General features: G+C 38.3%; 1 protein-coding gene across 7 annotated transcripts in view; it reads right to left on the bottom strand.

The window, feature by feature from the left end:
* Positions 1-2,553: 2,553 nt before the first annotated feature.
* Positions 2,554-22,541, bottom strand: part of LOC116045832 (piezo-type mechanosensitive ion channel component 2) — an 81,490-nt gene continuing 61,502 nt past the window's right edge. For 5 of the 7 annotated variants that reach the window (XM_036004806.1, XM_031293726.2, XM_036004807.1 and 2 more), the window contains 23 exons: positions 22,352-22,455; positions 20,832-20,930; positions 20,373-20,493; positions 20,190-20,267; positions 19,719-19,885; positions 19,367-19,560; positions 18,164-18,337; positions 16,992-17,654; positions 16,271-16,529; positions 15,783-15,962; positions 14,468-14,774; positions 14,010-14,142; positions 12,621-12,768; positions 12,331-12,542; positions 11,805-11,963; positions 9,847-9,994; positions 9,146-9,334; positions 8,759-8,851; positions 8,096-8,265; positions 7,456-7,575; positions 7,119-7,198; positions 4,801-4,987; positions 2,554-3,593 (listed from right to left, as the gene is read on the bottom strand). In XM_036004806.1, the coding sequence (XP_035860699.1) occupies positions 3,341-3,593; positions 4,801-4,987; positions 7,119-7,198; positions 7,456-7,575; positions 8,096-8,265; positions 8,759-8,851; positions 9,146-9,334; positions 9,847-9,994; positions 11,805-11,963; positions 12,331-12,542; positions 12,621-12,768; positions 14,010-14,142; positions 14,468-14,774; positions 15,783-15,962; positions 16,271-16,529; positions 16,992-17,654; positions 18,164-18,337; positions 19,367-19,560; positions 19,719-19,885; positions 20,190-20,267; positions 20,373-20,493; positions 20,832-20,930; positions 22,352-22,455 (4,238 nt within the window). In that variant the 3' untranslated portion in view covers positions 2,554-3,340. The remainder of the gene's footprint in view (positions 3,594-4,800; positions 4,988-7,118; positions 7,199-7,455; positions 7,576-8,095; positions 8,266-8,758; positions 8,852-9,145; positions 9,335-9,846; positions 9,995-11,804; positions 11,964-12,330; positions 12,543-12,620; positions 12,769-14,009; positions 14,143-14,467; positions 14,775-15,782; positions 15,963-16,270; positions 16,530-16,991; positions 17,655-18,163; positions 18,338-19,366; positions 19,561-19,718; positions 19,886-20,189; positions 20,268-20,372; positions 20,494-20,831; positions 20,931-22,351; positions 22,456-22,541) is intronic. The other 2 variants (XM_031293728.2, XM_031293727.2) reach the window with 2 other exon arrangements.

The raw sequence follows: 22,541 nt of genomic DNA, 5'->3' as shown, positions 1-22,541 counted from the left end.
TTGCAAATATGCATGCAAGTGTATACTGTATATGGTCGGCCACATTGATTTAATGTACCTCCAACACACTACAAATTCCATTACTTATATCCCCCTTTGCACATGGGTTTCCTCATATTCTTCTCCTTTACTGCCCAATAAACTGATGTGTTAAAATAAAAATAAAGTATAAGTTCAAGAAATAGGGTTAATGCAGTAGGTTAGTGGTGGTGTCCTGTTGAAACACGGTTGACAGATTATCTACCTGCTCACTCAGTCCTCCACAAGCAACAGCAGTAGAATGCAGAACTCAACACCTTTCCAGATGTTTTATTTGCAGATCTCTGGACCTTTATCATACCTTAACATTGCCTTAATTTCACATTTCATTTCACCGTGACCTGTCCCCCTTAAACTTGTATGTACATGTAATGAAATATAGTCATGGAAATAATGAAGTTTTTCTATCATGCTACAATGTCCCTTAATGCATAGTTGGAGCAAAGGGCTTTGTGTTTCAGCCCTTCATGTGAGGAACCTTTTTGTGTCTGCTTGTTTCTTCTTTGATGACTGAATGCACACAAGGCTCCACAGTGTTCATGAATATGAATGTTAAAAACAGTTAGAGGTTCACAAGTGATGTGCAAGAATCTACCACCTAATGCACGTTACCATGATTCAAAAACAGCCCTCTGCTGGTCTCGACTCTAGCCAACCTGTACACTGTGCAGAATTATTAGGCAAATGAGTATTTGGACCATATCATAATTTGTATGCATTTTTTCCAACTCCAAGCTATATAAACTTGAATGCTTATTGGATTTAAGCATTTCAGGTGATGTGTGTTTGTGTAATGAGGGAGGGTGTGGCCTAAGAACATCAACACCCTATATCAAGGTGTGCATAATTATTAGGCAGCTTCTTCTCCTTAGGCAAAATGGGCAGAAAAAGCGATTTAACTGACTCCAAAAAGTCAAAAATTGTAAAGAGTCTTTCAGAGGGATGCAGCACTCTTTAAATTGCTAAGATATTGGGGCGTGATCAGAGAACTATCAAACGTTTTGTAGCAAATACTCAAAAGAGTCGCAAGAAACGTGTTGAGAAAAAAACCCGCAAATTAACTGCCAAAGATTTGAGGAGAATCAAACGTGAAGCTACCAGGAACCCATTATCCTCCAGTGCTGTCATATTCCAGAACTGCAACCTACCTGGAGTGCCCAGAAGTACAAGGTGTTCAGTGCTCAGAGAAATGGCCAAGGTAAGGAAGGCTGAAATCCGACCACCACTGAACAAGAAACATAAGTTGAAACGTCAAGACTGGGCGAGGAAATATCTGAAGACAGATTTTTCAAAGGTTTTATGGACAGATGAGATGAGAGTGACTCTTGACAGACCAGATGGATGGGCCCCTGGCTGGATCAGTAATGGGCACAGAGCTCCACTGCGACTCAGACGACACCAAGGTGGAGGTGGGGTGATGGTATGGGCTGGCATTATTAAAGATGAGCTAGTTGGACCTTTTCGGGTTGAAAATGGAGTCAAAATGAACTCCCAAACCTACTGCCAGTTCTTAGAAGGTACATTCTTCAAGCAGTGGTACAGGAAAAAGTCTGCATCTTTCAAGAAGACCATGATTTTTATGAAGGACAATGCTCCATCACATGCATCGAAGTACTCCACTGCGTGGCTAGCCAGTAAAGTCCTCAAAGATGACAGAATAATGACATGGCCCCCTTCCTCACCTGATCTAAACCCTATTGAGAACTTGTGGGCCCTTCTTAAACGGAAGATTTACGCTGAAGGAAAACAGTACAGCTCTCTGAACAGTGTATGGGAGGCTGTGGTGGCTGCTGCACAAAAAGTTGATCATCAACAGATCAAGAAACTGACAGACTCCATGAATGGAAGGCTTATAACTGTTATTGAAAAGAAGGGTGGCTATATTGGTCACTGATTTTTTTTTTTTTTTTTTTCAGAAATGTTTAAATTGAGTTGTTTGTTGATTATTCTCACTTTAACAGATGCAAATAAACAAGTGAGATGGTAACATTTTCATTTAGCTGCATAATAATTCTGCACACATAGAGTTGCCTAATAATTCTGCACACATTTTCTCATTAGAAAGCCAAAATCTCACTTTTACTGCCTTAAATATTCAGGATTGAGGCTTATTAACATTTTGGATTGACTGTGAGCGCTGTAGTTGTTCAATAATAAAATTAATCCTCAATCCTCAATAATTGCCTAATAATTCTGTACACAGTGTAGATGATTCAGAACATGGGTGACTGGCGCCTAATCTCTGTGAGGAAAACAGTCCACAGCGATAAATGTACTTTCTTAATAAAGCCTTAAACTGGTTTTCCTTGTGCAGTAAATATGCTCGTTATCAGTCCATCTGAACAATATCCACATTAAATTTCATGCCATTTAAATAGTTCTCATCTTTTCTACATCTCATATTCTTTTAGATCCATCAAAGCCTACATATTGTAACATATAACTCATACAATTATTATCTGTGAAAACAGCTCTTCCTGAGAAAGATATGTATGTAGTTGATAACAGTTCTTCTCATACAAACAAAATAAGGCAAGTAAAGATTGTCTGTTTTTTGTGTTGTGTCTCTCAAGAAGCTCCCATGTGGCCTCTGACCTTAAAAAAAAAAAAAAAAAGTATGTTCATGTTTCTTGGTCAGAACCGGCCTTTTTCCTCGGTCCACATCCTTTAAAAATGTTGAGGAATCAGAGCTCAGTATTGCACAGTCCCACAGTCCAAGCATTCCAGTTAGGAGAAAATAGGATATTGTGCTCATGTGATCATTATTGTGCACTTATTTTTTGGTGGGAAGCCCTTAAAGATTAATGTTGCAGCCATTCCATACGTCTACCATGTGACTGTGAAAACATTAGAGTTAGGCATGAAGAGCATTGAGGGTTCTGGCCATTTGTGTTTAAAAACATACCTTTATGTTAGGGATGACTTTTTCTAACTTAGGAAAATTGTCCTAAAAGATTTCTCAGTCTCCAACTGGACACCAGCTGCTTATTTTATCCACTGGATGCCAAACTGAGCCAGGTTTGGCAAGATAAATACAGCACCGGCAAATCCGTCCTCAATTGTTAATAATATGACTGCAATTGTTGTTTTTCATCAGTAAATAGTAGAAAATACCAGTTTATAACGCAAGTGTTTTAGTGTCGAGTGCCATCAGAGCTCAGTTGAAGAGGACAGAGTTGGTGACCAGCTGACTTTGTGCTCCCTCAGTAGGTAAATCGGCCCTAAATAGCTGCTCACACCTGTGAGTGTCTCCTGTCCAAAAAGTTTTGACCTTCATTGGTTACCGTCCCCTCACTGAGTTTCACTGAGATTTCTCTCTGGTCCACTTGATCATAGTCTCTGGAGAGCGGTAGAGGAAGATGAGTTTGGCATACATGTCCTCCTCCAGGTCCAGCTCCCCTGTCTCTCGGACCAGGAAGATGTCGGTGCACAGCTTGAGGATGCGGTCCACGTTGGGCAGCTCCTCAAACATGATGGTGTGGGAAATGCCGCTGAAAAACTCACGCACAAACTTGCCGATGACCAGAACCACAGAGGCATACAAGCCCATGATGCTAGACAGGTAAGAGAGAAAGGAAATTAGACAATGTGTACAATGTGGATTTCTCAAAATGTTACTTCTCTAGCTAGTAGATGGCATGCAAAGGCTGTGAGCCAGATTTGCACCCACAGGAGAGTACTGCAAGTACAGTGTACATCTCTCAAACTGCTAACCCAACAGGAGGCCCCTACAGGCGTCATTAGTAAAATCTCTAGCATCAGATACTCTTTGACTCTTCTGTATCGTAGTTCCCGGCACATAACGTGAAAAAGTGTTACTATTTAGATTTTTTGTCCTTTATGCAGGAGACATAAGACATAATGTCCATGTACTGTATAAGCTCTTGTAGTTACAGGTAGAAAAGGTTATAAAAATACTCCACTGTTTCTTTTATTTCACCCTAAATTCTATATTGTCACCTCTGACCAGAAACTTAAAAAGTTCATTATTGACCTGTGAAATAGTAGTTTGTACAATGGCCTTTTAGCTGCATCTCATGCCTTCATCTGCAGATGGAGTTTGCTCAGAGTCAGTTGTCATTGCAAGACGTACTTTACTGGAAAATGTCCAGTAAGTTTACCTGGGTGTCAAGATTTTTTTGTCAAACTCTGGAATTTTCTATCAGTCTATGTGAGATGAAGCCCTATCTGCCAACAACACCACGGTTTTAAACATGGATGAAAACGTCTGGAAGTTTTGCGCAGGTAATAACTCCTCGACAAACACAATTTTTTAACTCTCCTCACCAAGAGCTCATCTGCTTAGGAACTAGAGTCATGTTGGGTTGCCACTACATGTTTCAAGCTACTAAGTTACTATGATTCATATGTGCTGAAAGAACAACAGGATTGTAAGTGTAAAAGAGTAAAGAGTATTTGCTTACAAACACTTGGTGATCCCATACTCCGATTAAAGGAAAATTTAAAGTCTGTATTTTCTATATACATGCCAAACTTTAAGATGAGTGGTTCTAAATCTTTTTAGCTCGTGACACTTTAAAGCGAAGTTTTGTCTACCTCAACGATTGTTTCTCATAACGCGTGTAAACTCAAATCACCATTCGAATAAGGTGAATAATCACTAGACATCTAGATGCCCACTGGTCGCACAGCTTTGGATAATGACTAAAATGCAAAACACAGACATTTCACTGAAATACCAAAGCAGGACAAATCTTTTTTTTTCTTTTTTCTTTTAAATCACCAAGTATCACCACATACCCATATCCAGCCAGAAAGCCTAAACTGGGCGGGCTGACTTGGTCGCTGAATACGTAGAGCTCCAGGCCTTTATCAAACTTGTTCTTTATTATCGGGCCGCGCTCCATTTGGTTGACGACCCACCATTCCCGGATCTGATCGTTCTCATCTCGCTCCAAGGTCAAGGTTATGTTGAACATCTTAACATCTACAAAGATAAAGGATAAAATAATGTAATTCATTCAGAATAAAACTGATAAAAATGCAAATCAAACCCTATCTCCCATCCCCGGTAACAAATCATTTTTGGTAAACAGGGCAGCTTAATAAGTGTATAATTAAATATAAATAAGACATTTCAGGAAATTGAAATATATAAATAATGTCAGACACAATATTTAATTATTTTGTTAAAGCCATTATGTGCAGATATGCATTCATTTTTTTTTTTTTTTTTACTTTTTATTTAAAGAGAATTATATAGATATACATGCTGCTCTTAAGTCTGTATACATGCCATTGATCAGGAAAGAAAAATTGACATCATTACAAAAGCACCCACACTCTCTCACATCACAGTACCTCTATACCAGTTGTGGACTGGTATGGAATTTAAGATTCCAAAAAATAAGAAGTGGTTGTGATAACTACAAGAATAAAAATAGAATAAATAAAATAGGTAAATATACAGCAGTGAGTAAGATAGACAATAACAGCTATAGAATTAATACATTTGTCTGCTCCATATGTACCTTTCCTCATTCATAAATTTTTCCTGCAAATAATATCCTATAGTGGGGTGACAATAACTGCGATGGCAAATCAACAACACAAATGATAACAATTGTAGATTAAGTAAGATAGTTTGCTGTATACATGTATAATTCTCCATTTGCTGAAACAAAGAACGAAAACTGAACCAGACGAGTGGAGTCAAAAACTAGGGGGATTTAACACATTACCCAGAACCTTGCCTTAAAGCTGTTACAAAGTTTATCCAGGTTTTCCAGTAGCTCTCAAACTTATCTTGTTCAAGCCTGAGAATGAATGTTAGCTTCTCCATTATAAAAATATCCTGAACCACTTTGATCCAGTCCTCGATTGTAGGAGAATCTTTTACCAACCATTTCCTCGTGATTGCTTTCTTACTTGCTAGTAATAGGATATTATACATATATTTGTTTTCAGACCCCTTCACAGTCTCCGGTCTTAATCCCAGACATAGAGTCACGAACTCTGATGGAATCACTATTTTCATGATTTGCTCCATGGTCAATTTAATTTCTTTCCAATATTTTGAAATGGCCCGGGCAGCCCCAAAACACATGAAAATGTGTTGCCTTATTCTCGCCACAGGATCTCCAACAGGACGTACTTGCTCCCTGAGAAATCCTTTGAGCTAGAACTCTAAAAAACCTAACTATACTCTTCTACCCAAATTCTCTCCAGGACAGAGCAGATATACTTTTCCACTGTTGTGAAATTAATTCCCTCCACATTTCCATCTGCATCACGGTGTTACTCTCCTTCTCCCATTTCTCCTTTATATATGCAGTATCATTCCCCTCTACCTCTTGTAACACCTTATATATCTTTGATATGTTTCCACGTTCAGGGTCTGACCTGTAATCGAGTAGAAATATCTTCACTATACCCAAATTAGTTTGTTGCAATTCTTCCTTTCTCGTTATTTTCTCTAGGTAATGTCTAAGTTGCAAAAATCTATAAAAATCCTGATTGGTTAAACCAAATTGATTTTTAAGATCCTGGAATTGTCGCAGCGTGCCCCTCTCATAGTCACAGTGTTTTATTAACCCTTTATCGGCCCACTGTTTAAATCCATATGATCCAGTATGGTTCTTTGGCCTTGTTTTCATTGACGACCCTGTGCCAAATCTTAAGTGACATTTTTATTAATGGGTTTATGTCTTTTAGACAGGCAACCAACCCACTGTCCCCAATGATTGCCTGTAATGGTATTTCACTAGATATCCGACATTCTATGTCTTTCCACTTTGCTTTATAAGAAGGGTTGCAGATATTAACTAAAATTATTATAATAATTTTTAATTTTAATTTTAATTTTTATAATAATTATTTGCACCGCTTCGTAGTAATTCTTAATATTCGGGAGGGAGAGGCCTCCTTTATCTTTTGCTAGTTGAAGAGTTTTATAGCGAATTCTTGGCCTCTTCCCCTGCCAGATGAATCTGAAAAGTGGAATTTTTATATTAAATAGAGGCTCTTGAGTTTCCTTTGCTGTCACCAAATCAAGTAACAACTATGCAAAAAGTCACAGTCATTCCAATCTATACAGTAATAAAGATGGAAACGTTCACCTTTTAAAAGATGATGAACAGGCTTGGCATCTGAGTCACTGGGGGCTCGAATAAAACGAGGGAAGATTTCTTTTAGGATCCTGCAAAGGAAGAGAGGCTGTTACTGCAGCAGAAAACATTATGTTTGATTATGTTACCTAGTTTCTCAATATGTTGGAGCATAACAGTAAAAAATATATCTTTTTTTTGTTAAACGACAGACTCTGGGTTTTATATTATGGTATGGTAAAACATGTCAAAAAGAGGAGGAAAGTATGTTGTCTGTGACTGACAGCTTCTGATTAACACATCACATTGGAAAAGTGCAAAGAAGAGAGTAAGCAGCTGATATACTCACACGTGTGAGTTGCTTGTCGTCCCATTTAGGAGCGCAATGAGCTCCTTCTTTGTCTCTGAGTCAAGAACGGTCCCTAGTTTTCCTGACGCTGTTTCAGCCTTGGCACCAAAAGAGGGGTTTCTTACAACAAGAGGAAAAACATACAGAAATTAATTCAAAGGATTTTTCACCTCATGAATTTGCAGCTGTTTGTAAGCATACATTTTTTACTTGAAATATTGATTGATTATTACATGTATATGATTAATTGATTTGGCCATACACCAGTCTGTGTATCAGCCTCCTATAAAAAAAAAAAAAAAAAAAGTACTGCACGACCGAATCATTTTCACAACATCAATTCACTTCATACTCCTGCAGGACCTTTTTTTTAGGGCAACTGATTGTATGTGTTACTGGATTTTAAGACGTCTTGTAATCCTATGAGCCAAATGTTCGGCATGATCTGGTAAAGTGTCATCAAATAATGTGTCTTATGATTTTATATTACATTGAGTGGGAGGGGCATGAATCCCCTTGTTTCCCCTTTTTAGTTGTACTTTGTGATGCTCACTGACTACAGGTCATAATTCATCCACTTTCTTGTTACATTGGCAGATACAAGCATATATGGTGAATGGACAAAATGAGGGAGGTGTACCTTTGCACGGACCAGGACACAGTGATGGGGAATTCGTCCTCGCTATCCAACATATTTATGAGGTTCTTTCTGCTTGGTGGACTGATGGTCCACAGAGAGTTGGAGCTGCCTTTCAGCTCTGCAATGATCAGGTCCGCTGGCATGTAGCCCTCCAGCCACTGCAAGGCGTCCTAACCGCAGCACAAAACCACATAGGAACATTATTTAAAAGGTTAAAGCCACTATGTGTAGAATTCTTCAACCACACAGCAGCATGCCTCTAAGCAGGGCAATGTTGGTTGGTCCCACACTTTGGTTCAGAGTGAAATATCTCAACAGTGATTAGGTGGATTGACATAATCATGTTGACCATACATTCACTGTCCCCACAGGATACAGTCTATTGACTTTTGTAATTCCTTGGCTTTTCCTCTGCTGTATCTCGACAACTATTGCATGGACTAACATTCAATTTGGTACAGACCTTCATGTTCTTCAAAGGATGAATGGTAATAACTTTGCCAGCATCAGGTCAAACGTTTAACTTTTCCAACACTTTGTTTTCCTTTGTTAACTTTGAGCAGAATCAACTAGTTAATTAACTAAGTATACAACTGACAAAAAGACAGACAGACAGACAACAACTGACATCTTCTATTTGTATTATTATTTTTTTGTACTTACATCGTTATTTATATAATGCTTCATAAACGTTTCATATTCAACTGGTGTCACATCCTGCAGTTGTTTTTGCTGAGCACTCATGGTGAAGATGGGCTGTGAGTAAATATACAATCAAACATTAAACCCTGCAGCCGGCACACTCACACAACCTAGAAAATATAATCACAATCCTCTGGCTTCCCTCTCCCAGAAATCACACAAACTGATAAAGTGCCACTTCAAGACATTCAAATACAGACTTGGCCTTACCCGAGAATGAATCACAGATTTATTTACTTCATCAAGATCTACTTGAACTCTACACTCATTTCAAAAGGATTTGGGTTTGGGTAAAGTTTCTCAGTAAAGCACTTGGCAAGATTGCTTTGGCTAATTTGATGACCACACCTGAAAGCCAGCCAGGGTGATTCCAAAAGACACATCCAGCGGCGTGTTGGTGACTCCAGCTACAGACTTAACGAGGGACATGAAGAGCAGCGGGAACCAGACGATACAGATCAGCAGCGCTACAATCATCCCTCCCATCCCGTACTTCACCACCTTCTTCTTCTTCTGGCCTCGCGGCTGGGGATACCTCTGCAGAAGGATGCGATAGAGGACAGTAAGATGTATTATTTGACCTGGATGCAGGACAAAACAGCTGTTGTTCTTACATTACAGTGCCGTTTTTCCGAAGGCTGTCCTCATTTAACTTTGTTCTATATTAACTCAAGCAGATCTGATGCAAGGCTAATGGATACATGTTTTCTATGCCTGGACTATTTTTTGTAAATCCATTGGAATTAGGTAATTAATTGGATCAGGGTTATACAAGTAAAAAACAAATACTTTCAGGACAGGAGGTACTTGCAGACTGACCCTGACTGCAAGAGTGCATTATTTACTATACAGACAAAATATAGCCTTGTTATCTAATATGCAGCTCATTGCAGAAAGTGAGAGCCCAGCTAATCTTCGAATAATAAGAAAAAAAGATCCACTTCAACACATCACAAAAGTACATTTCAGCATGAATTCCAACATGACAGACATTGGCTCTGAAAGTGATTCTTCTTCTCACACTAGACTGATGCCACAATGATAAACACCTTTTCAGACTCTCTCCAGCATTTCAGGATAAAGATGTGAGCATAGATGTCCTCCACACAGATCCAGCTGGACAGAGACAGCGAGGTGTCAGTCCAAACCCAGTCCATCACGGCTCGCAGCTCCGTCAGGAATGGCACCAGACGGAAACTACAAACAACAGACAAATTCCCCGAGACCGCAGAGGGTGGGGGTGGGAGAGGGTTTTGGTTCTTGTTTGATTGTAGTTGTTTGTTCTGTATGTTCTATGTTCAAAAATATAAAAATAATAAAAAATCATAAAAAACAAAACGTTAAAACGAAAAAGTTATTCTGGCAAAATACGAGACGAAAATGAAATCAGATTCAATATCTTTAGAAATCTTTAAGAAAATGTTGCTCATTAATTTGTTAAGTTTTTTTTATTTTTTATTTAAAGACTAATTTTTTGTCTTTTATTTCCTTTATTTAACAGGATAGCTTAAGATAGGAAAGTGGGAGAGAGAGGGAAATAACATGCAGGAAAGGGCCATGGGCCAGAACCGAACCCGTGGCCACTTCGGCAAGGACTGAGCCCCGGCACATGGGTCGCACGCGCACCAGGGCACAGAGAATTTGTTAATTTTGTTCTTAAGGGCAGGCCTAATAATATAAACTATGGCTTTAGCCCACGTTTTGGTCATTGCTAAACATGTTTTCACGTAAAAATTTAAGTATTTATAATATTAAATCAGAAAAAAACATTGTGTGTTTTTGAGCACTAATATTCTTTACACACACACACACACACACACACACACACACACATACATATATATATATATACATATATATATACACATACATACATATATATATACATATATATATATACATACATATACATATATATATATATATATATATATATATATATATATATATATATATATACATACATACACATATATATATACATATATATACATATATGTATATATATATATATATATATATATATATATATATATACATATATATACATATATATATATATATATATACATATATATATATATACATATATATATATATATACATATATATACATATATATATATACATATATATATATATATATATATATATATATATATATATATATATATATATATACATACATACATACATACATACATATATATATATACATACATATATATATATATATATACATATATATATATACACACACATATATATATATATATATATATATACATATATATATACATACATACATACATACATACATACATACATTGCAACTGATCTCAGATCTCCACTAACAACACTAACAGCTATTGGCGACCACTACAAATGTTAACATTAATATCAGTTAACAGCCCTTACATGCATAGCCAGACCTCTAGTGCACAAATAGTCTGGAGAAGTTCAAGCACAAAGCTGGTTAAAACTGGTAGAAAGCACAATGGTCTGTGCTATTCATGAAACCAAAATAATGTCATATATGTTGGAGATAACTTCTTTTTACTTTAACAGAAAACTAATAATCTAGAAACTGGAGGTGTAGTTTCCAAATCTAAAATTCATTAAATTAATTCTAAGCATTACATAACATACACATGGTATGACCAGGTTTGCAACTAATTATTTTCATTATGTATGAATAAATTAAATACATACAATACATATACATATTATATTAATTTTCTAAGTATAGCACCTTGACCTGGTTTATAATCTCACTTTTTACAATATGGGACCATGAATATACCAATGAATATACCAACGGAGATGCCCAAAAGACACTTAATAAATATCTTGTTTTCACATTTTTTAAATAAACTACTCCAGGTGTAGTCTTTGTCTGTCTCCTTCCATTCTTGCAACAGCAGCTAGTTATCAACCCCTGACATGAACAGAGCCTTGGACCTGTTTGCCCAGCTGGAAGAAATGATACTTTCCCAGGGTAACTCACCCTTGAAACAGGAAGAGGTTGACATAATTGTAGCTCTTGGTGAGGAAGTTTCCCAAAACGCGGGTGGGATAACCACAGCGGATCTGATAGGCTGACAGCCCGAAGTAGATGCACTTGACAAAATACCACATCTGAGCAACCATGTTCTCGCTGAAACGCCTACAAAGGGGAAGACAAGCGAGACAGTTTGTAAAATTGAAGAATGAAGTAGTTTGGTTCTTTGTATTTCATTTATAGACAGCACAAATATTATTGATGGCAAAGAACTAAAATCCTTTCAGCTGTAAAATATTCAAAATCTAACGATTTCAGAACATCTTTTAAACATGGTTTTCTTTATTTGAATAGTAACAGACAGAAAACACAAATTAAAAGCATGCACCAAAGACACTAAGCCATATTTTAAACCCAGGATATTGTCCCCAGGCACCTTAAATATTGAACTTTAATCGAATTAATAAGGACACTTATTGACTTTAGATGAAATATAGAACATATTTAATGTGACGTAAATGTGAGTTCTTACTTATCTGTGACTCCTGGCAGGATAAAGAACATCCAAAAGTGGATGCCAAAGACCAGGATGACCTGGAAGATCACCTTGCCCATGACAGACTTTCTGAGGTAGAGCGCCCGGTCCACCACCATGGTCCCAAACTGGATCAGGACCATGACCAGGAAAGGTCCCGGCACTTGATCCTCCGACAGGGACGATGTAATGTCTGCAGCCGAGTGTTTCTAGAAGGGATGTAAATAAATATTAACTTTGTCAGAAGTGATTTTGTTTATGGATCTAAATATTATTTTAAAACTTACACCAAATGCCCAGAATCCAAACACAATGATGATGAAGTCGACCGTGTCAGCGAGGAACATCAGCACATAGACATCTGTGACTGCGCTGTATTCTGGGTGGATCAAGTTATAGAAGAACTGCCTCATAGGAAGGTAGATCTCCATGAACCTACAAAGAAGTAAAAAGAAACAATGTTATTATAAGTAAAGAAACAGGTGAAAGTGGTCCAGGTGGGTCTTGCTGTTGCTGTAATCCCTCACCTAAACAATAAAACGGTCTGTAAAATCTGTCAACAGCTATGCTCTTCGTTCCCAGGTCTTATTATTTTACAGTCCAATGGTGGCTAGAACGGCTGGAATGGATTAATCTGCGTTATTTTTTTTAACGCGTTATTTTTTCTCAGATTAATTAATCAAAATGAACGCGTTATTTTGACAGCCCTACTTTAAATCTATAATAGTTCATAGATTATTTTTTGATCTAACAAATATATAATTTATAATCTGGAAATATGTTTAATACATGTCTAATTTCTGGGGCGACCTCTAGCTCACCCAGTAAGAGCGTGCGCCCCATGTAGGATGAGTCCTCTGCAGCGGCCTGGGTTCGAGTCCAACCTGTGGCCCTTTGCTTCCACCATCTCTCTCCCACCTTTCCTGTCTATCTACTGTCACTTTCAAATAAAGGGAAAAGCCCCAAAAAATTATCTTAAAAAAAAATAATTCATGTCTAATTTCTTTGTGTTGTTCTTCTAAGGGGTCTCTCTCTCTCTCTCTATCTTGTAAGGGTTCCTTGGCTGAAAAAAAATGGAGAACCTCTGTTTTAAGGCACCATTTAGGTTGTTTTTAGGATTAAATCTTTGTATTAGAAATGTTACTTGTGGTTATATAATTGCATTTCTGTTTATTAGGCTTTTATTGCATATTTTCTTCTGATAAGGACAGGTTTAAAAGGTTAAATAAATGCATGTGTGTTGTCAGACACCACTGGTCTTATTTTGAGAAAACCTTAATGATTGAAAATATCTTCTTTATGTGTATCAGTTACTGTTGTAGACATAATATCTCAGAAACCACTTTCACCATTGTGATTCAATTTAGAACAGTAATGTCATCATGTTTTGATCGTCTGTCGCAGCACTTACAAAAATTACACTGACTGGCCTAACGGGAATGCTCTAATTAAAGGTCTAAATTTAGACCATTGAAAGGTTTTAGCTGCTGTATGACTAATATGATTTTCCAATATTTGTCTAGAATACTTGCTGAGCACTGTTCTCATCAATGTCCTCATGAAGTTACATTATTTCGTATATAATCATAGTTATGACTGCTGGCCAGTAAAGCCGTGAGTGGACACAAAAAACACAACTGCTTCAACTTTTATTAACCAGCTACGCTTCATTGTACCGCTTTATGATGAAAGCTTTTCCTTTAAGGAGCTGCTCCATCAACTTCTCCATGATCATCTGTTTGCGGGTCTTCTGATGGACGCTGGCCTCGCTGCCGTCCTTGTGGCTGCTGTTGTGGGAAGTGGTACTTCCTGTGGAAACAATTTACATTTTGAGCTGTAAATGAACCATGACGAGGCGTTGAGTCACTGCCTGAGATAAGGCGAGATCCACAAACACAAAGACCTAATCCAAGGGTGAAGGCTAGACATGTTTTTTGTGACACAAGCCCAGAGGATTCCTTCTATTTATTGTTGTTGTTATGATTATTATTGTTAGAACAGTAACAGTTATGCTTACTACAAAATTACACATTACTCTCAGGAAGAGTGTTAATTGTTGACTTTCCCACTTTTAATGTTTTGAACCTGTTGTCTAGTTAGTAGTAGGAAATAGACAATAGATAAGGATCTTCACCTCTCTTAGACCTTGCAGAAGAGTGGAGAGATCGGTGAGAAATGTGCGAGCCTCCGCTGGAGCTCTTGCGACGCTGGTAGGTCTGCTGCTGCGGGTAGTGCACCTGGACGTGTTCTGAATCAATGGAAGTCCCAAAGTTTATGGATCTCAAGGTGTGAGTGGAGCCTCTCCCATCACTGATCAGTGAGGAGGCGTGTTCAGACCCCTTCTCACTCTCCTCCTTGTCTTTTCCCTCGTCCTCTGACTCGCTCTGACGAGAGGGCTCTCTCCTTTCTTTGGGTTCCTCATCATCCCAAAGACCATGGCACTAGAGATGGAAAGAAAAGGGAAAAATGCAAGACCATGTCAAATTTTACACACAGATTAATTAAAAATCTGGTACAGGGAGTGCAGTTGCATTCAGACATTTCACAGTACATCCAAAACAATCACAGTCACAGTGTTTGTCCCATGAAGGGCTAACAGTGCACTCTGCAGAGTGTCTTTCATTTGTTGAGAAAGAAGGAAAACTGCCAGAAACAATTGAGAGAAATGTTCTAGCAAAATTCAATCTCTTTGCTGCAGGGTCACGCAACATCTAAATTTGGGTCAATACTGGCCTTTTATTAAATACTGAATATCAGCCAGCTTGTTGTTGCCAGTGTGTTGCTACAAGCTAATATACCAGGGCTTCCTCCATGACCACATATACATAATCAATCAGAGAAATGTAATTTTCTTTGCAAACTTTGCATTATTTTTAGTTTTCTGTGAATTAATTCATAATTATTCATTAAGGCACTAAGGTGTTGCAATTAGCTGGAGTTTTATTTAACCCCATGATATTTTAGAGTTTTTTTTCAACCACACCCAATAATGCACTTGACAGATGATGTATATTATTGTAATTTTGTGTTATCATTATAAATACATTTCAAGATATTTAATATATCAACACAGGGAATTAAGTATATTTTTGAGAAATATATAGGCTTCCTACAACAATTTTATCTATGGGAAGCACTAACAGCCTGGATGTGTTTAACAGATAAAGTTGACAATTTTCTAGATTTTTCTTATTTTCAACAAATCGCATAAGAAGACCAAAACAGACAATGCGTGAGTCCATCTCACAACACTTTCTAACTTCCTCAACCGGTCTGTGGCACTGATCCCCAAGCTCATTTGTTTTTACTTGTTTCTAAGAGATAAATCTTTAAAACTAAATAAATTCTAAAATCTAAAATGTCTACTAAAAAAGCTGAAAAAAATAAAGACAGCTGGGAACTGTAATCTTTTTAGTAAATGTCACTAAATAATGCAGGTTTGCAGGAACCTTCAGAATGGATCTGTGGAAGAAGAGAGCCAGTAACTGGACCAGGTCGTAGTGGACGTAACCATCTTTCTTCTCCACACCAATGATGTTGGGAGGGTGATAAGGTCTATTCTTATTTATTAGGTTCTGGTTGAAGGGGAAGAAGCCAAACTGGAAGAAGTACTTGACGACGATGGTGACCTGGAGGGAAAGCAAAATGTGTGTCAGTGAAGCTGTCGGGATTATGTCAAAGTTTACCAATGAAACATAAAAGATACTGTTTGTAAAAATCAATAAAATTATTTCTCTTATACTACAATGCAATTATATCCCTCTTATCTTATCTGTGCATTAAAATTAGCAATTTCCACCACATTGTCACCAACACTAATGAAAAATTGACTTATTGTAGGACAACCAGCAACAAAATCTAATGGTTGACAAAATAATACCACCTGCCAATTTGATTGATCGTCTGATGTTTTGGACATCTTTGTATCTGACTGTACCTCAGTATAGACGATGGCAGTCATCCAGTAGCGCTTGCTGGGCCTGGGGACTGACAGCATGGCCCAGAGGAAGATGGTGATGGGAAGGACCAGGGTGGCGCAGGAGGCCGATACCATGTGGTTGATGATGATGACCAGGTAGCACACCATCTCTGAGTGGGCCACCAGCATGTTGTAGAGACCGTAGCAGAGCTGGAGGATCAGAGGCTGCTTTTGGTAGAATCTATCTGACTGCTCCAGCTCCTCATCATAAAACATCCTGAACAGACACAAAGAGATGCAAAAAGACCACAAAGAGATTCAAGATGAACACAAAGAGATGCAAAACAACCACAGAGATGCAGAATGACCACAGAGACACAAAATGACCAAAAAGACACAAAACGACTATCTCTTTCAGTCTGGGAGTCTTGCTCCTCGGTAAGAGGGGTGAGGGGTCTTTAACATGTCCAAGCCCACGGACCCATTGTCTCATCAGTTTCACAAGTGCAACATTTTGAAGTGAAATTTTAAAGCTGCTGTGCAAGATACAACAATACCAGTGTACATATATGGTGTGGCTAGGATCTTTTGAAATGTCTAGATACCAGTTCCAACAGGATAAGGCATTCAATGGAAATGATCAAGATACATTTGCAGCAAAGCGTGTGGACAGCTAACCGTTGATTCTGATTCCTGTGAGGCTTCATGCTAATAAGGCTTTAGTTGTTTTTGGACTTACTTGTTGAGCAGCAGTTCGCTGGCGGTCAGCTCAGTGGTCATAGAAGGCAACATGATGTCTGACCTGCTGTCTGAGCAGCTGTCAGAGGTCATAACCATGCGCCTCCTCCTATCCATGTCACTCTCGTCATCGCTAAGTTCCAGACGGTCAAAGCTGACGGCCTTGCTGTAGCTGGGAGGCACGTCAGCGTCAGACGTTTTAGAAGCATCTGTATCAGGGGTGTAGCGCAGCCCTCGTTGCCCCTCTGTTTGCATGAAGTCCTGCGGTACTCCCCCATCCTCACTCTCAGTGGTGAAGTCCTTTTCTTGGGCAGAAGGGGCAGACTCTGCCTCCTCCAGCCTGAGAGAGGGGCCGTCATCTGGACCAAAAGACTCCCAGGGAGCCTCTTCTCCCTTTTCTCCCTCCTGGTCCTTGGGTACCTCTACTACCTCCTCACCCTCCAGTCCCACCTGGCCATCACCCTCCTCCTTCTTTTCCTCTTTCGCCCTGGGTTCTCCATCACTCCAGGCACCGCCCTCTGCCCCCTCACTCTCGTCTAGCTGTTGGGATTGCCAGGGAACCCGTTGCTGCTTGTCTTCCCCTTGATCATGCTCATCATCCACTTCTTCTATGGTGTCTGTGGTGCCCTGTCTGGAGTAGAGTGTGACGCACTGGGTTGTTTCACTGCAGGGACAAAAACAGTAGGAATTGTGTCAATCTGCACTCAAGTCTGTCTGTTCACATGGAAATGAAAAACACTTGATGTCTGAAATAGAATCAGCCTCCCAGTTTCCCAATCTGCTCCCTTGCACTTCCTCAGGGTGCCAGGTGTGCCGATATGCATTGTTATAATGTACCAACCTATATTTATTAAAGCCTTTTTTTATTTCTAAGCATCCATTAGATTGTCTGGAACTGGATTTTTTTATGCCACACCCTATCCATGGATGAGGGCATGTTTTTCGTTTTTGCATTTTCCTGGTTATCTCTGGGTTCTTGACAGGTGTAGTAAACAAAACGGTTATGGAAAAGTCAGGCAATGATACAGCAGAAGTTAAAAATAAAAAAAGGATTTAGAGAAATCTTTTGATAAAACAGGAGTCAGGAGATGCAATGATCTTGTTCATGTCAGTGATAATGATAAGAAACACAGGTGTGTGTGTGTGTATATGGGTGATGCAGAGGCCAGGCACCTGGACATGAAGCTGCTGCAGCTGTCCACTGATGAATTGGACACGTCCAAGCCGCACATCTTACGCAGTTTGGGCCTGGCACGCTCACTGGTTTTGGGAATGCACTCTGGCATTCCATCCAGGTCTTCCAGGGTGGATTGACGGGAAAACAGTGTGGTAGCCTCGGTGAAGGCACTGAGAGGTGGTGAGAGTGACACATGGAATGATAAGTGAGAAGAATGAGGTGGGATCTATGTTAGGTCACACAGACAGAGGATTCCCCATATACTGTGTAATAAAAGCATTTAACCCAAACTTAACATTAAAAATGAGCAGGGAAATGATCTTTGTGTTTACTTCTTACTTTAAAAGTATGAGATGCAGCAAAGAATGACAATGAAATGGCTGAATGTGATATTATTGAACAATGCTAGCAATAGCCTCCTTAAAGGGTTGGTTCACCCAAAAAAATTCATTATCTCACCTTTCTTTAAAGGAATCTAGCCATGCAGAGGGTTTTGGTGTTACTGGCCAAGGGCTTAACAAATATGTATTTGAGAATTTCACATCCAATACAGTGGAGGTGAATGGAATATTTTTGTGGTGTTCACAACTTTGACAATGGCATCTAAAGAAAATCAATAGCAACTGTCTTATTCCATAAACAATGCATCTGTTACCCTGGATAATCCACACAACACGATATGGGGACTATTTCTTCTGCAGAAAGTAGTTCCAATAAAACTGTTCACAAATGTTGTTGAAAATCTTTAAATGTAATTTTAAATGCCATAACTCAAAACCTGGATAAATAAAACCAAAAACTATCTGCATGTCCAGATAGCATAAGAGGTTAAGTAAGAAAAAAATGAATTGGAAACACCTGTACCACAAATGTATCTACATGTGGAGCAACAAGTGATCATTAAAGGGCATATATCAATAATACGACATTTTTCCTGCAGTAAAGTGATAAAGTATATGGGTTTTAATTCCTTAATTCACATTTCAGACCTAAAAAAACACCAAATGTCTTATTTCTGTGCAGTGAAAGGTTACTTTTCTAAATGCACTACCTAAGAGGAAAAAGGAGGCAGAAAGATGTCATGAAGCTAAAATCTATTCTTTTGTTATCTCTGTCACCACTGTTGAACACTCCCTAAAAACATTTCATGATGGGGACTCATTTGGTCTCCCATGTTGCATTGCTGAGGCTGCGTGTACCTGGATATGCTGTCTCTGGATGCTGTGGAGTCCTGGCTCTCCATGGGGTAGCCTCTTCGCCTTCTCCGGACCCTGTTGGAGCCCGAGGCTGACTCGTCCTCACTTAGCTGATCCAAACTAGCCTGTCTAGACATGTTGAGCCTCATGGCCTTCTGGTAGTAGACGTGGATACTCTCTCTGGACGGCAAATTGCCCTGGTGGGAGAGGAGTTGATCATTCACTGGTCCTCTTAATCACATTTAAGTACTTAAATTTGCTTATAAATTGCTAAAAAAATATATATATTTTTGGTTTTAAATCTAAGGTAAGTCCTTTTCTGCTTGTCAAAAGTAGACATAGAGGCTCTTGGTACCTTTTTGACCTCTCTGGTGAGCATGCAGCGCTCTATACGCAGCACAGTGGAGATGTCGATATACTCTCTGCACATGTCATTCATCCACTTGGTGAAGCTGTCCACTGTCGTCTGGAAGAGCATCCAGGTGAACTTTATGATGTTGAACACCCGCTTGATGATGTTGTCTGAGGGAAGGCATACAACACAAAAACATTCACATTAATTAAACTTTTTAGGTTGAGCTAAAGAACTTGAAATGGTGGCTCCTAATGGCAAATATTCACAGACAATGAAAGAAAGTAAAAACAAATACAAGAGTGATTAACACTGTAAGAAGGTTCTTTATGATTATATTCCAGATTCAGAATCTCTAGTCCAACATTAGAGCAGGTTCAGACTCACAAGGAGGAACTTAACATCATTAAAAAAATCAAATCAATCATTTCTTTCAAATATTTTATAAAACTATTTTCTTGAGGAGAAACCAACCTGGACCACCAGACTTCTTGTCCTCCTCTCCTTTTTCTTGCCCATCTGAGAGCTCACCAACCTCTATGGTCAAATGACCTGTTGAAGTGCAGTAAAGACACCTCATTATGGTCAAAAGAACGTGAAATTCATTCCCATTAAAGTGTGTTTCATGTGAGTTTTTTGTCTCTAGAACTTGCTTACCATCTTTCTTGCTTTTTCTGTGTCTAACTCCTTTGGTGTATTTTTTCCAAAATTTGCGTTTCTCTTTGCCTCTTGCCCTCAGGGCAGCTTTGGGGTCTGTGATCCAGGCGTGATAAAGAAACTGGAGAGCAGAGTTTAGTTTTGATGAAAGGATGTGAAGAAGAGTGACTGAGGCCAGTTATGCAAGAGCAACAACAAACAAAAGGATAAATTAAACACCAATTTAAGGTGGTTTTGCACAGTAAAGGTAAAAACATTACGTTTGATAATTTATGCCAAATAAGTCTCGTTGTGATATGGATTAACTTATCTATCACTGTGGTGTGTGAATATGTTCAATATTCTGTTGAAGCAGAACACCAAACATGGAAAGGCAGTTTGCTGTGCCGTTAATTGTTACTTAAAGTGGCAGATGTTTATAGAAAGCAAGCTGTGTTAATTAGTTCTGGTGGTGAGTACCTTGCCTGCCTTGACTACACACTGCAGTATAGTTTTAGGCAGCTTAATGATAGACTTGGGCAAAGCCAGAAGAGCAGAGAGAAACTTCCCAATAGCTCGCTACAGAGAGACAACAGAGTGAGAGAGGGTTAGTAGAAAATAATTTCATATTATTAAAAACAACAGAGATTAAATGTGTTAGGAGACAGTGAACAAGAGAGGATTATGTAGTCCAGGTGCAGATGAGGATCAAGGGATTTGTTATCACATTCTCCTGAATGTTAGTATTCAAAACGTTCAATCCTTCGTAAAAATAGCAATATCACAAAGTAAAACGTTAAAGTCTGTTAACATTTTTTTTATAATAGATAAAACATTTACATTAGTATGTAAGGTTCAAACAAGAAATGTTTGTCTTAGCGATATTTTGTGCAAGCAATGCATCCTATTCTATTAGTTTATTGAATGTTTATCATATAAAATTCCAATCTGCATGATAGTACTGTAACTATAACCATCAGAAACAGTCTTTGGTGGAAAGTAACTTTGTACATTTACTCTCACTTGAAACTTCACTACATTTCAGAAGGAAATATTGTATTTTTTACTCCACTACATTTATCTGCAGTTAAGAGTTACTTTTTAGATTAAGATTTTACATTAAAAAAAAACATGATAAGCTTATAAAATAGAAAAAGTTGTTAGCTGTTTCACCAAAGAGACAAAACTTCTCTTCTTCACTTCACTTCTAAATTTCTCAGATGGTTTAATTTAAATATCAGTTTGGGGCCAAAAGAGGTAAACCACAAAGCAAAGATTAGAGAAAAGTAACAAAAATGAATACAAACTTGTGTATCAGACCTTTTTTCTTCTTTCCTCTCCCATTATTAACTCACGATCCCTCAGATTTATCTTGTGATCCTTTGAAGGGGCCCGACCCCTAGGTGTGGAACCACTGGACTACCCAACTTTTGTTTTCTCTCCTCTCTATCTCTTTTAATTTGTCTATCTTTTTTACTTTTATCTTTTGGATGTTGTGTGTCCTTACCAGTGTGTTTCTGTCAGTGTGCATGGGTCTGTGTGTTTGTCCACGTTTTGGACGTGTACTGGGTTGATTTGCGGGTGGGTAGGGGACTTGAGGGGAAGTGACATATCAGTTCAACTATGCTGTGTTCACTTTGTTCACTGTGCTCACTTGTTAAAATTTAAAATTCAAATAAAAAAAGTTGAAAAAAATAAATAAAAAAGTAGCTCCACCTCGACTAGCTATAACAGTACATTTCTGCTGATACGTTTACATGTTAATATAACAATAACTGCAGAATAAGCACTTTTACTTGGAGTAAAAAATTCCAATATTTCCATACATCAAAACCGTACATTACTTGAGTAAAACTTGACTATGTTATTCTTTACCTCTGCTTAATGCAACATCCTCATCAATAATAAAAACATGTAATCAATTGATTAAATAACTGACAGAATTAAAATCTTGTTTCACGCTGAAAGTGATGGAAAAATTAACCAATAGTGGAAGTCACCTGAAAAGCCGAATTCTTTGGCTGTTCCTCATCTTTTTTCTCCTCCTCCTCCTCTTCCTCCTCACTGTCAGTTTCAAACAAGTAATAGTCTCCACTTCTAACCACTGAAGGGGCAGATGGTAAAGTTTAGTTACATTCAGTCAAACAGGCCGAAGTCATTCATCACTTTTTCATCAACATTAAAATGACG

Source organism: Sander lucioperca, chromosome 9 (assembly GCF_008315115.2).
Source record: "Sander lucioperca isolate FBNREF2018 chromosome 9, SLUC_FBN_1.2, whole genome shotgun sequence".
NCBI lineage: Eukaryota > Metazoa > Chordata > Actinopteri > Perciformes > Percidae > Sander > Sander lucioperca.
This window is presented reverse-complemented; position numbering and strand designations above follow the sequence as displayed.